The 13,707-nt window shown below is 40.2% G+C and overlaps 1 protein-coding gene across 1 annotated transcript; it reads left to right on the top strand.

Moving 5' to 3' along the window:
- The first annotated feature begins 402 nt into the window (after positions 1-402).
- Positions 403-13,609, top strand: MED17 (mediator complex subunit 17). The gene is made up of 12 exons (XM_072850712.1): positions 403-717; positions 1,084-1,250; positions 1,603-1,822; positions 3,070-3,206; positions 3,307-3,391; positions 4,495-4,647; positions 5,473-5,603; positions 6,650-6,834; positions 7,399-7,536; positions 8,548-8,665; positions 9,973-10,132; positions 12,047-13,609. Exons 1-12 carry the CDS (start codon positions 486-488, stop codon positions 12,250-12,252), a joined length of 1,932 nt encoding a protein of 643 aa, XP_072706813.1. The 5' UTR covers positions 403-485; the 3' UTR covers positions 12,253-13,609.
- Positions 13,610-13,707: the final 98 nt, after the last annotated feature.

Genomic DNA, 13,707 nt, shown 5'->3' with positions numbered 1-13,707 from the left:
ACTAATTGTGGGGGGTTTTGCTATTTCGCTGAGCTTCCTGCATGGTCATAGCTGATGGTGGGGAACCAGAAGTGAATTTATGTTTAGAACGGGCAATCGAACCAACTTCTGGTCAAAAATATCGCTGTAAAAGAAAACTGCAGCAGCTCAGAGCTGCGTGCCCGCCTCTGAGGAGTAAACCCGGCCGGGCTTTGCCTGCGACGTGCGAGGGAGAAGGAAAGCGGCCCGGTATTGTAATCGGCCGTGGAAGTGGCTCGCAGCAGCACCGCCCGGCCGCCCGCGGGGCCGCCGTCCCCCGCCACCGGCTCCTCAGGCCCCACCGCCCCTCACGGGCCGGCCCCGCCCCCTCCCGAGCACCCTCCGGAAACAGCCGAGCCCGCCCGGCGCTGGCCCCGCCCCCTCACCGGCCCGCCTCCGCCCGGTACCCGTAGTCGGCGCGGGGGTCGCGCGCGCGCCTGGCGGCTGCGGTCGGAGGTCGCACCAAGATGGCGGGCGTGCCGGCGGTGCGCATCAGCATCGAGTCGGCGTGCGAGAAGCAGGTGCAGGAGGTGGGGCTGGATGGCAGCGAGACCTACCTGCAGCCGCTCTCCATGTCCCAGAACCTGGCGCGCCTGGCGCAGCGCATCGACTTCAGCCAGGGCTCCGGCTCCGAGGAGGACGAGCCGGGTTCGGCGGGCCGCGCCTGGGCCGAGCCGGGCGAGGCGGAGGATGAGGAAGGTGAGGGGCGGCGGGCCCGCGGGTCCCTGTCAGCCGGCCCGCGGCCGGGCCCAGCGCCTGGGCTCTCTTCGGGATGCAGCTGACGGAGGCCTGCCAAGCCGTGGCGGTGCCCGGCCTGCAGCCCCACAGGCGCTTGGGCGTGGCTGGCCTTCTCCCGTGGATTGCCACGGTTGGCTGTGGGTCAGGCCAGGGTATTCGTGACCGAGTCCCAGCAAATTACAGGGGTAGAGTGGGAAAGGATAGATCCAGATATCCTGCTGTTATGTTGTATTTCATGCCGTTGTGATCTCTCTGTGGTTTAAGAATGAGCCTTACACCATAGCTTTTTACAATCCTTTGTTTTCCCTTCTTTTGCTTTATTTTTAGGGTTGGTAAAATTTCAGCCATCCCTCTGGCCTTGGGATTCAGTGAGGAACAACTTAAGAAGCGCCTTGACTGAGATGTGTGTGTTGTATGATGTTCTTAGTATTGTCAAGGATAAAAAGTTCATGACTCTGGATCCAGTTGTGCAGGATCCCCTTCCTCCAAAACAGGTATATTGTACCTAGTTGTGTAGTTTTTATGGCTTGATACTAAAGATTTTATTTCACTGGAAGTTTTAATGTGTGATACGTACAAGATTTAGGAAAATGTTCCTTGTGATGTGCTGGTACACACATGGTACACACACTCTATGGGTTGGGGAAGGCTAATTTCAAAGGCCTCTTTGCTGAAGCTGTAAGTCAAAATTCTACTTGTGGCTATATAATATTGTCATGAAAGTTACTCTAAGTAAGTTATTGAACATCCACCAACCTAAGTTATCAGTCACTGTCAGTTAGTGCCACTAATAATAATTTTTGGAGAATTAAGATACAAGAAGCTTTTCTTTTTATTTGTTACTAGAATCCTCAGTTTCTACAGTTGATTTCAAAAAAGAAGTCATTAGCTGGAGCAGCTCAAATCCTTTTGAAAGGTGCAGAAAGATTATCCAAATCGGTTGCAGAAAACCAGGAAAATAAGCGACAAAGAGACTTCAACTCTGAACTGCTAAGACTGAGACAACATTGGAAGCTGAGAAAAGTGGGAGACAAAATTCTTGGCGATCTGAGCTACAGAAGTGCAGGTAAACAGTAGGGTCTTTTGTCTTTCTCAAAAATGGATACTTATATTTTACAAATAATTTTTTTGTAACTGGAAAAACAGGTGCAATATTTTTAATAACAAATAATACTAGATAATAAAATATTATTATAGTTATGAGAATTATAAAAGGAGGAAACTTGTTTTACTATCAGGGAAAATATCCTGCCATCCTCAACCTAGCAAGTGATTTTAAAAGCTGACTGTATAGGATTATAGTAAAGATTCCTTTACAGAAGCAATTCTGCATTGACAATTGAGTTGATCAGTTGACCTTGTAAATCTTTGGTTTTTATCTGCATTTGGTCTGTAAAGCACTTTGAAAAGATTTAGGAGCATCTTGCATTTTTCTCTGAGTGCAGACAGATTTATTATACCTATTATTCCTATGCTTGTGAGAAATGACACTGAGAATATGCATTATTTCATGGATTACAGTGAGAGAGGGTGGCCAGCCCAGAGTTCTAAGAGCCAATTATGGAGTGAAGGAGTGAATACAGAATCTCACCAAACTGAAGATGTAGATGCAAAGCAGGCATCTGAACTGGTTGTGTTGGGCTCCAGTTGTCATCATTGTCAAACTTAGGGTTCTTAATCTTGTGTTCAAGACGAAGCTGTAGATGTAACCCAGGATATGCCTCTTTTTAGATGATTTATCCTAAACTAGATGACCCGTGCCTTGGATGTAAAAGGGATGCAACTAGGACAGATGTGGGCATCTGCCTTTATCAGTCTCACCCGAATGGCTGGCTGTATGGCTGCTTTTTACAGACTGAACACTGTCATAATTTGACAGTGTTCAATCTAAAGGATAGACTGTCAAGCCAAACATCATCAGCATTCCTTTAAATCAGTAGAGGTGTTGCCCCTTGAGCTACTTGCTTGCAAAACTTTGGGCAGTTAATTTTTTTGTCTTGTTTTAACCAAATACCTTTTTTCTCCTTCCCTGCTTCTGCTGACACCATTTTGAAACATTCTTGGTTTTCTCACGTAACTATTAAAGACTACTTGCTAACTTACTGTAAAATATTACACATCGCACACTGGAGGACTGAGATGCTGATGTGCTGAAATGAGCTGTCTAATTTACCTGTTTTTTTTAAGAATTCATTAAGAAATTTGAGTCAAGCGCAACTATGGAAATACGTATTCTTCCAAAATGGAGGTATAAGCTTCATTATTTGCATAAGATGCTTTATAGTATGTGTGTCTTTGTCCTTCCTTTCTTAGGCTCCCTTTTTCTTCATCATGGCACGTTTGAGGTGATAAAGAACACTGACATCGACTTGGATAAAAAGATACCTGAGGATTACTGTCCTTTGGATGTTCAAATTCCAAGTGATTTAGAAGGATCAGCCTATATAAAGGTTTGCCAGAGAAACTTTGATAATATAGCATGGGTTTTGTTTTGTTATTTGTATGCTTGCAACAAAGAACAAACATCAAATAATGTTCTCTTTTGCCTAGGTTTCTATTCAGAAACAAGCTCCAGACATTGGTGATCTTGGGACAGTGAATCTTTTTAAAAGACCCATGCCAAAATCAAAACCAGGTATAGCTAGCTATATGTTGTTTTCTGAGCACATTCTCAAGAAATGGGTTTGCATCTGATGTTTATTTGAAAATTCTAGCTTGAAAGAAGAGTGAACAAGAATATACTGATTTAAACTGAAATTTTCTGTGTAGATGCTGCTTGGGCTTTGGAAGGATGATGCTTTCAAAGTGTACTCCTTCAGTTTTTCATATGTGTTTACTCAATTTCTGAAATAAAATTACTAGGATTGTATTTTAGGTCTTCTGGAGCACCTTTCGTTCGTCATTAAGAGTTTGAGCACATAACCAAAAGCAAACCAAGGTATTGTGGCTCAACTGGACTAAATGTCTGTTCACTTTTAACTTTGCCCAAAATGCATCACTTGTTTCTGTGGCTGGTATGTTTTCTCTGAATCTGAAAGTGTGCTGGCAGCATGTGCATTAATTACCAACAGCTCACCTGGCAGACAGTAGCTTGATTCATTTGATATGTGACAGTATCTGAAGGTGTAAACCTTTGGGATTAAAAATTCATCCTTAATTCTTTAGGATTAAAAAGAACTGGCAGGATTTTATTTCACAGTGATCTGTGACACAGATGCTTGTGCTGTCTTGAACATAGACAGGATGTTGTATTAAGTAGATGTTTCTTATGGTATTCAGGGTAGAGGATAGAGCTTGGGTACTTACTCAGACCAGAATCTTCCAAGAATATTGGGCCTATAAATCCTGTGAAAGCATGTACATGAATTTAACATTATTTGGTGATTCATTTTAGAGTAAATTTAATAAAGCTAGAAGTATAATTGAAAGTAAATTGCAACTTAAGAAGCAGGGGTTCATAAGCAGAGTTCACAAAAGGGGATGCAATAGGCAATTCCAGAAGGGAGGTGCAGTTCACAGTATATATATATGTAAAATGGAAGTAAAATGCACTACTGTTATCTTAAAGTGCTTGCTTAACTGAGATAAAATTCTGAAAATACTCAGTTTGGATAGAAGATACTAAATACCTTATGTTAGCGATTACTCATAGCTACTGCACAGTATCTGGCATCTGAAGCTACCTTTGTAGCTTCTCTTTACTCTTTTCTTCTGCAAACGTTGATTTATATTTTTCAGGTTCTCCACACTGGCAGACAAAGTTGGAGACAGCACAGAATGTTCTTTTATGTAAAGAAATTTTTGCTCAGCTGTCACGAGAAGCTGTCCAAATTAAATCACAGATTCCTCACATTGTTGTGAAAAATCAGATAATCTCCCAGCCTTTCCCAGGTAGGAGACTTTTTAAGACTTCTTAACCTATGATTATTTGCTTAAATGTGAACTGAAATTTGGGGCGGGGGGGGAGGAGCAATCTCCTTGTTTTTCAAAGGTTTTGAAAAACAGAATTTCCCAGAATTTGAATTTTGCTTGCTAATTATAGAAAAATTCAACTAATGCACTTTAGTTTCTAATTTACTCATATTTTATTGTGTAGATTTTGGATTGTTTTTCTTTGTGATTGTGTTTTTTGTCAGTAGCACTTAAAGCTATCAACTGTAATGCCATGTGCACATTGCAGTTTGGAGCTGTGCATAAGTCATTGCTCCTGGATTGCATGCAGGTGAAATTTAAGACTTGAGTTAATGGGTCTTCAGAAGAATGGAGGCTAATACTCTTCAATGAGAATAATTAAACAGCATGAAGATAGCTCAGAGTCGGCTGATGAATCCTCTGTTCTTACAAGGAGTACACAAATGATTATATCATGTGAAGAATATGTTTCTGGATTGCTTAAAATTTATATGATGGTAAATCATTCCTTCTTTGCGGAAGGAATGGGGTCCTGGGGACTCTTCTTTTTGTGTGGGATTGAGTCGTAGAAATCAGTGTGAAATGCACCTAGTGATTTATTAGTTGGCCTGTCAACACTTCAGTGAGTAGCAAGTCTTACTTGCCTTTGATGCTGTGCTCTCCAACATCATTCTTTGATTTTTCTCTGATACAGTGAATACTGGTTGTAAAACTACTGACTGTAAAATGTGAAGAAAAAGCAGTTCTCAGTAGCCTGCCTGAAAATTGTCAGTGTCCTCATTTTTTTTTATATGCTTTGTACAGGTTTGCAGTTGTCTATTTCTCTGTGTCACTCTTCCAATGACAAAAAATCACAAAAGTCCGCTTCTGAAAAACACAATCCAGAGGATCATCTCTATGTTCTGGAACATAATTTGCATCAACTTATCAGAGAGGTAATGCATTTATGGTCAAGTACTGAAGAGTTTTTGGGCTTTTGTGCAGCACTGTTGTAACAGCAGAGTGCCAGTAGAGGCCAGTCAGTTTCTATCCATTTGTGTAAGGCAACCTACTGTTCAGTTTTAGTATGTGTGGGTGGTTAGGGAGTTCTTTACTACGTAGAGAATGTTGGGAGTTCTTTACTTAACCTCAGGCCTGGCTGCTTACTTCGGAAAAGCAATGCAAGGTTTTTCCAGTACAGCTCATCAGTCTCCCTTTTTCCTTTGTGTCTAATTAGTACTTGTCAAGTACTTTAAGTGAGCATCTGTTCAGACCATACTCCCATGAAGAAAGAAGAATCAGTTACCATAATAATTTCACTTCTTTTGAGGTCCACTTCTCTGCTTCAGTGTTTTAGATTCTCGTGTAATCTAGCAGAATGACCTGGGGTAGAAGGTTGAGGTTGCGTCTGTTCAGGAAAGGAGCACAATTTTAGATGTCTAAGCAGTTGTGAAACTGTGTTCCAGAGAGTGTTCATCTCCTTAGCGCATGGCTCTGCAAGTCATGCAGTCGTGTGGAATAGCCCAGTGTTAAACACTGAGCTAGGTTTTCTGAAGTTTTGGCTCCATGCCCAGCTCTATTGTGAATTTCCTTTCTTGACTTTGAACAGGTTGCTAAATCTTTTGCTACCTCCAATTTTTTATCTCTAAAATGCTTCCTTTATTTTTGTTTGACGATTCTGTTTGTCTCCAGACATATATACAAGGCAGACTTCTTAGTAGGAGCTACTGTCATACTACCAAATTTTTGTTAGCTAGCACCTTTTTTTTTAAAAATCACTTTCGATAAGGTTTGAAAGTCCTGCATAAATATGGGAGGCAAAGTATGAGTGTAAAGCTGGCTTTAAAGTGCTGTCCAGGTTATAAAATAAAAAAGTTGCACTTTTTGAAAGTATGTACACTTAAAAAACCTGATGTGAAGCAGCATATTGTAGTACACATATTATTTCTTGCGGATACATTATTTCATCACTTCCTTTTATAACATCTGTTGTTTGTTGCAGTGTCACAAGCAAACCCTGAGCTCAACAGTGATGCCACATCCAGCTAGTGCACCTTTTGGTCATAAGAGAATGAGACTTGCAGGACCCCAGGCTTTTGATAAAAATGATATCAGTTCTTTACAGTCAAATGAAGGACTTCTGGAAAAGATAATAAAGCAGGCAAAACATATCTTTTTGAGACGCAGGTGGGTCACAAGCTATTCTCGTTAAAGTTACAATAAAATGTACCATTATGTATAATACAATTGATCTTTTTTCAGTGTTCTTAAAACTAGCTACTTCTTCTTTCGCTGTTAAAATAGTCTTTATTTCTAAGTACTAAGAACCGATAACATATTATGAAATATGAGCAAACAGCACTCAGTAGAAAAAAATATCTGATTTCTTCAAGATCTGTGACAGTTATGACATAGGCTGCTGATAATTGTCCCTAGTTTTCTTAAAGTGCATAAATCTTTTTTAGTATTCTTTGCTGTGCAGTAACCGATACTGAGTAATAGCACTTTAATACTGCTGCAGAATGTATGTGAAATGTACAGAGTAAACAAGTGTGCTGCATTAGCGCCAGAATGGTGCTGAAATAGAACCTTGATCCACGTGGTTCTGTTAAATTTGCCCCCTTTCCCTTTTTTTTTTTTGGTGTTCCACAAAAAACCCCTGCAAATTAATAACCTACTAGTTTCCTTTAAACAAGATGACAGCAGAAACTATCTAGATTATTGTGCGCGGAATATGTTTTTATCTTCTAGAACTGCTCGAACCATTGACAGTCTGGCTAGTCGTATTGAGGATCCTCAGATTCAGGCCCACTGGTCCAATATAAATGACGTTTACGAATCCAGTGTTAAAGTTCTAATAACTTCTCAAGGATACGAACAGATATGCAAGTAAGTATGAAAATGCATGTTTCTTGCTGTAGAAGCATGCAGCAACAGCAGAGTGTATTCAAGTTGTGTTTTACGGCTTTAGATTCTCTTCAGACAGACAAGTAGGAGCCTGTTATTTGTGTGCGAGTGTTTGTTTTTTCTGAGTTGTGGGGGGAGCAATCACCCTAAGAAAACTCTTCACCCACTTTACATTTTCATGAAGAAACCTAGTAAGTTGTTAATTAGCACAGTTTCCTTTCAAAGAAGGAATTGAAGGTGAAAATGGCCGTTTAAGGGGGGATTTACTTTGGATAGAGATAGCTGAATATAAAGTATCTTTGTATGTGCTGGATTCTGAACTTCCAGTCTGGTCATGGAGAGCTAGTCAGTGCTCAGTCCTAACTTGGCTGCATAGGTACTGAAATATGGAACTCATGTAATTCATGCTATTAGTTATGCACTTTGTCATCAAAATAAGAGATTTCATGTTCCAGAAACTAACGTCTGGATGCTGACCAGCAGTGAATTAACTAATGCGTTTGCAGTGGATGAACCAGTTGTTTTTTCCATTTTGAGCAATCCTCTCTGGCCGTGTCCAGAGTGTGGAGGAGCAGACTGCAGTCACTGGTGCAATTTGCTGTCTCAGTTCCAGAGTACATATGCTGCCCAAGTCTTGGCTGTAGGATAGAACAGGCCCTGAGTACACACCATGTTCCCCTGCACCTCTGGAAGGAAACTTGGGCACAGTGGTAGCAGGGAGCTGTGAGGCACCTCAGGAGGTTCCTTGACTTGAACAAGCAGTGGACGAGGTTTGGTAACATGCCACAGAGTATGTCCCCTGCAGTACAGAGGGAGCTGTTGTGGTGAGTGATGAAATGGAAGTGTTTGGAGTTGCTGTCGTATTCCCTAGGCTTTGCACCATCCTCATCGTAGAGTTCTTGTCAATGAACGGGAGGGATTCTGTGTTCTTCGTTTCCTGTTTTCTTAAGTGTTGTAATGCATTTTGAATAAATATGCATCTTGTCTTCAAAGATCTATTCAACTACAGCTGAACATTGGAGTTGAACAGATCAGAGTTGTGCATAGAGATGGAAGAGTTATTACATTGTCCCATCAAGAGCAAGAACTGCAGGATTTCCTTTTATCTCAGGTATACATTATTCTTCCCTTTCTTGTAGTGTTTGGGAAACAGAAAAAGTTAGAATCTCATCTTTATCTATGTAGAAAATGTTAGAAAACGTCAAATAAAGATAGTGGAAATAGGAAGGTGGATGACTGAATTTTTCAGTATGTTTGCATAGTGACTTTAGCAACTGTTACTAAAATATAATGCCAGTTTTTACTAAGGTCAGTAGTAATAATAATTTTTTCCCTCCCATTTCAAATACATTTCTTTATGCTACTCATTATGGGAGCACTAAGATTTTTGCTTACTTCAGAACAAGTCAGTGAGAGTCATAGCAGACAATAAGGTATTCAATATATGAAACTTACTGTAACCAAGTCCTGTCTAGAGTAGAGATCTTAATGAGTGCACAACTACTGTCATTTCAACATTGTCTTGTTAATGTTTGCTTTGCATCAGCCATTACTAAATCAGCTGATATTTGAATGAACTTTTTTTTCTTAATTGCTTAGAGCAAGCTGCTGGTTTTATTCAGAAGTGACAGTCTCCCCACTATGCATTATATATAGTCAAAATACAAGTCTCTAATAACAGTGGTTGACCTGTTGCAGTTACACGAAACTCCCGAACACAGAAAACAAGTTGAAACAGATTCTGCTGAGGGTATCTCTTTTTGGTCAAGTGTTCTCAGACTTGTTCACAGAGAACTGCTGAACAGTGCTAGATACTTCCTTGTTACAAGTGTTAAGTTGTGATACAGAAAAATATTAGCATTTAAACTTTTAAGCTGCTAAAGCTCAATGCTTACACTTGAGCATTAATGGAGATAATCATGCATCTCAGAACCTCAACTTTTTTTTTTCCCCTGAGTTTGCTATGATATTACTCTCACAGATTTTATATATTTTACAGGAGAAATCTCATTTCTGTTCAAAGAAAGGATTATTTCAAAATCCTGTTTGTATCACTTGAATTAGTTCTTGAGACCTAAATAAAGGTTTTTATAAATTGAAAGCAATACTTAAATAAAATGCATAAGCCCATTTACCTATGAAGAATTCGTCTAACTGCATAGTGTGTTTAATACAGTGGTCTTCTCTGTCTGCAAAGGAACTAGTCTAAATTCAAATAACACAAAGCTCTACTAGCACTTATGTAGCATATGTTAAAAAAAAAAAAGTTCCTCTGAAACTAGAGAACTTATAAGACAAAGTAATTTTTATAAATAACTACTGTACAGCAGAAGAAAAAAAGCTTGGTAAAACCAGTAAGCAGTTCTTTCTGTGATGTGCAAATACTGAACAGAAGACGAACCTCTTGTTATCTTTCAGATGTCGCAGCACCAAGTACACGCAGTTCAGCAGCTTGCGAAAGTTATGGGATGGCATGTGCTGAGTTTCAGTAATCATGTTGGTCTGGGGCCCGTGGAGAGTATTGGCAATGCATCAGCAATAACTGTAGCATCACCAAATGGAGACTATGCCATTTCAGGTACTGTTTTCTCTTGCAGATGTATGGAAAAATCTTAAAATTCTTACACAAATTCTACTGGCTTCGTAAATCTCTTTCTGAGGTAGTCTCTGGACTTTATAGAATAATGTCAATTTATAGCAAAATATTCTAGAAACGGTCTCTTTTGTGTATGGAATTGGCACCTAAATAGAATCAATACTTTGCCCAGTAAGCCACTTAATATAAACCTGTTTTAATTTACACAGGTTTGAATATATTTCTTAGAATTAGCATAGGAAAAAATAGATTACAGAAACCATCAAGATCCTGAGAGAAGGGAACAAGGCAAACGACAGGCTGACAACTCTGGACTTAACGAGAACAGAGTTTGGTCTCTTCAGGGATCTTCTTGGAAGAATCCTATGGGATACCATCCTATGGGATGGAGAGAAGAGGGGTCCAAGAGGGCTGGTTGATTATTTTTTTTCAAGAATCACCTCTTTCAAGCTCAAGACTGGTCATTCCTATGTGCAGGAAGTTGTGCAAAGGTGATAAGATCTGTGTGGATGAACAGGGAGCTCATGGCTAAACTCATGACATAAAAATGAAGCTGCAAGAGATTATAAGCAGGATCAGTTGACCTGGGAGGAAGACAGAGAGACTGTCCAAGCATTCATTGCTGGGGATAGGAAAGCTAAAGCCCATCTGGAGTTGAATCTGGTGAGGGACGTACAGGGCAACAAGAAGACCTTCAACAGGTATGTCAGCAGCAAATGGAAAACTAGAGAAAATGTGGGCCTGCTGTTAAATGGGGAGAGGACCTGGTGGCACAGGACATGGAAAAGGCCAAGGTGCTCAGTGCCTTCTTTGCTTTGGTCTTAAGACTGGCCTTCAGGAAACCCAGGTCTGTGAGACCCATGCGAAATTTTGGAGCAAAGAAGACTTACCCTCAGTAGTGGAGGACTGAGTTAGAGAACCTTTGAACAAACTAGGCATACACAAGTTCATGGGATCAGGTGGGTTATATCCATGAGTGCTGAGGGAGCTGGTTGATGTCATTGTAAGGCCACTCTTGATCACCTTTGAAAGGTCATGGTGATCAGGAAGGGTTCCTGAGGACTGGAAGAAGGCAAATGTCACATCCTGTATTCAAGAAGGAGTATCTGGGGTACTACAGTCTGGTCAGCCTCATTGCAATTACTGGGAAGATGAGGCAAAAAAACAGTCCCAGAAGCAGTTTCCAAATATATTAAGGAGAAGGAGGTGATGGGAAATAGTCAGCATCGATTTATGAAAGAGAAATTATGTTCAGTCAGCCTGATAGTCATCTCTTTGTAGAAGGCTAGCTTGGTAGGTGAGGGGAAAGCTAAGTGTTATCTCCCTAACTGCTCATTTAATAAACAAACACCACCACCACCCCCCAACATCAAAACACAAAAACCCATCCAAGCCAACAGAATACCACCACCCCTCCACCGATCTTGCAGAAATTTGTAATTAAAAGCAACAGCTATCCTGAGTGACTTCATTCCTGTCTGTTTGAGATAAATCCACTAGAACAATGTCTTTTTGATCACGTTTTTTAACAGAATGGTGGGGAATACATCCAAGGTAAGAATTGGCAAAAAATCTTTGCCCTTCCTGGCATCATTAGGGAAAAATAAATGCATTTGTAAGGTGTATGTGTAGGTTTTTTTGTCAAATGTTTCTCTGGTTTGCTCTAACCAAGACCATGCAGTGCTAAAGCACCAAAATCACAGAGAAGTGGGAGACAAGAGAGAGAAAATTCAAAGAGAAGAACTTTCCAAAAAAAAAGTAAAGTGAATTCCCTTGTTTGCTTTCAGCATGTTTGGAATTGAGTAGGAGTAATGTATAGCATACACAAGGAAGGATATTTAATATGAGGAATTCCTACAGTATAAAAATGCTCATAAAAATCTCTGTTCATCACAGTACGTAATGGTCCAGAAAGTGGCAGCAAAGTTATGGTTCAATTTCCACGGAGTCAGTGCAAGGATCTCCCCAAAGGCGATGTACTGCAAGACAACAAGTGGAATCATCTTCGAGGGCCGTTCAAGGAAGTGCAGTGGAATAAAATGGAAGGGCGTAACTTTGTGTATAAAATGGAACTCCTCATGGCCGCCCTAACTCCGTGCTAATAATCTGTCAGCCTCTCTGTGGGGGCTTTGAATCATCACTGTGCTGTGAACGGCCACTGCCGTGCAGCAAAGGGAAATGGAACCTATGGGGCAATACAAGAAAGCAAATCCAAACTCATTTCCTGTACAGATACGTCCATTATAGTGTTTGTAATAAAACTTTTTTCAATGGCATATAAAATACAACTTTTTGAAAAAGTTCCTTTCAGCTGTATCTTTGCTCTATCTAGAGTAACATAGCTGAGTAATTAATGTATTTTTCTTTTACAAAACTAAATTCAGTAGTCCTTTGCTACATGAAAGGTGTCTGCTCAGAGTCATTCCCTTTCCCCTCGTGACCCTACTTTTTCTCAATAGATCTTTGCAAGTATTTCTGAAAGATGAAAATTATTAGAATTGAATTGTGCTATCGATAAGCCTTTTAATGGCTTATACTACAAGGAATGGCTATCCTTGTGGAAGGTAATGGACTCATTTGATGAGAAGTGGGACAACAGAGGAGAAGCAGAGCTCCCGTGTCAAGAATTAAGGCTAAACAAAACTTACGAATCAAGGAACAGTCTTCACTGCATAACATTCTTGAGTTGGAGTTTGTTTGTACATTGATGTGGCTTCTGGGTGACCCATTTCTTTTTGAGAGATGTATTTACTTAGTGATTTGTTTAAGTTGAGAGTGTTATGAAGTCACAGCTTGTGGCAAATGTCTTTCCCCTCTGATGGCTATAGATGAGCCTATGTGGTGTCGGTTACCTTACTTGGGTTTTCAGTCCTTGTTTTTTTGCAAGCATGTAGAGGAAAGGGTCTTACTCTGCTTGCAAAATTCTGACAATTTGAGTTTGTGGGTGACTTGTGTAAATTCCTGTCTGGATAGAAGCAGGTAACTCTCATGCAGTAGACCTCGGATCTCTACACTTGTGCTGTTCGTTTGTTTTGGGGGGGGTTGTGTTGTGTTGTTTTTTGTTTTGTGTGTTTTGTTGTTTGTTTAGTTTTTTGTTTTCCCCTGCACTGTCACTGATGATTGCCCAGGGAAACAATAGTATCCTCCTGAAGATCAGCTCTTTTGGGTTCTTTTAAAATAAAAAAGTCATGGTTTTGTCTTTTTTGGTTGTAATTGTAGCCTTCTTGAAGCTTCTAGTAAGGTGTTGCACAAAGCTTTTCTTCTGTTAGATGATTAATTGCTAAGGATCTTTCTGAAACGTGTCTGTATGAATTGGTTCAGACTTATGTCCATATTGTGTGTTATGAGCTGTGTGTGTATATATGTGTGTGTGTATATATATATATGAGAGCTTCTTGCACATAGAACATTTGACTTGAACATCATATTTGTATGGTGACAGTTGTTATTTTGCTGTATTCTTGAGCAATAAAGAATAGTTGTAGGAAATACATATTAAGCAACTGCTTGTGGCAAGCACAGTGTGTATCCAAAGCAGCTATTGTACTTATGTTGGT

The sequence above is a fragment of the Ciconia boyciana genome, chromosome 1 (genome assembly GCF_034638445.1).
Source record: "Ciconia boyciana chromosome 1, ASM3463844v1, whole genome shotgun sequence".
Lineage (NCBI taxonomy): Eukaryota > Metazoa > Chordata > Aves > Ciconiiformes > Ciconiidae > Ciconia > Ciconia boyciana.
This window is presented reverse-complemented; position numbering and strand designations above follow the sequence as displayed.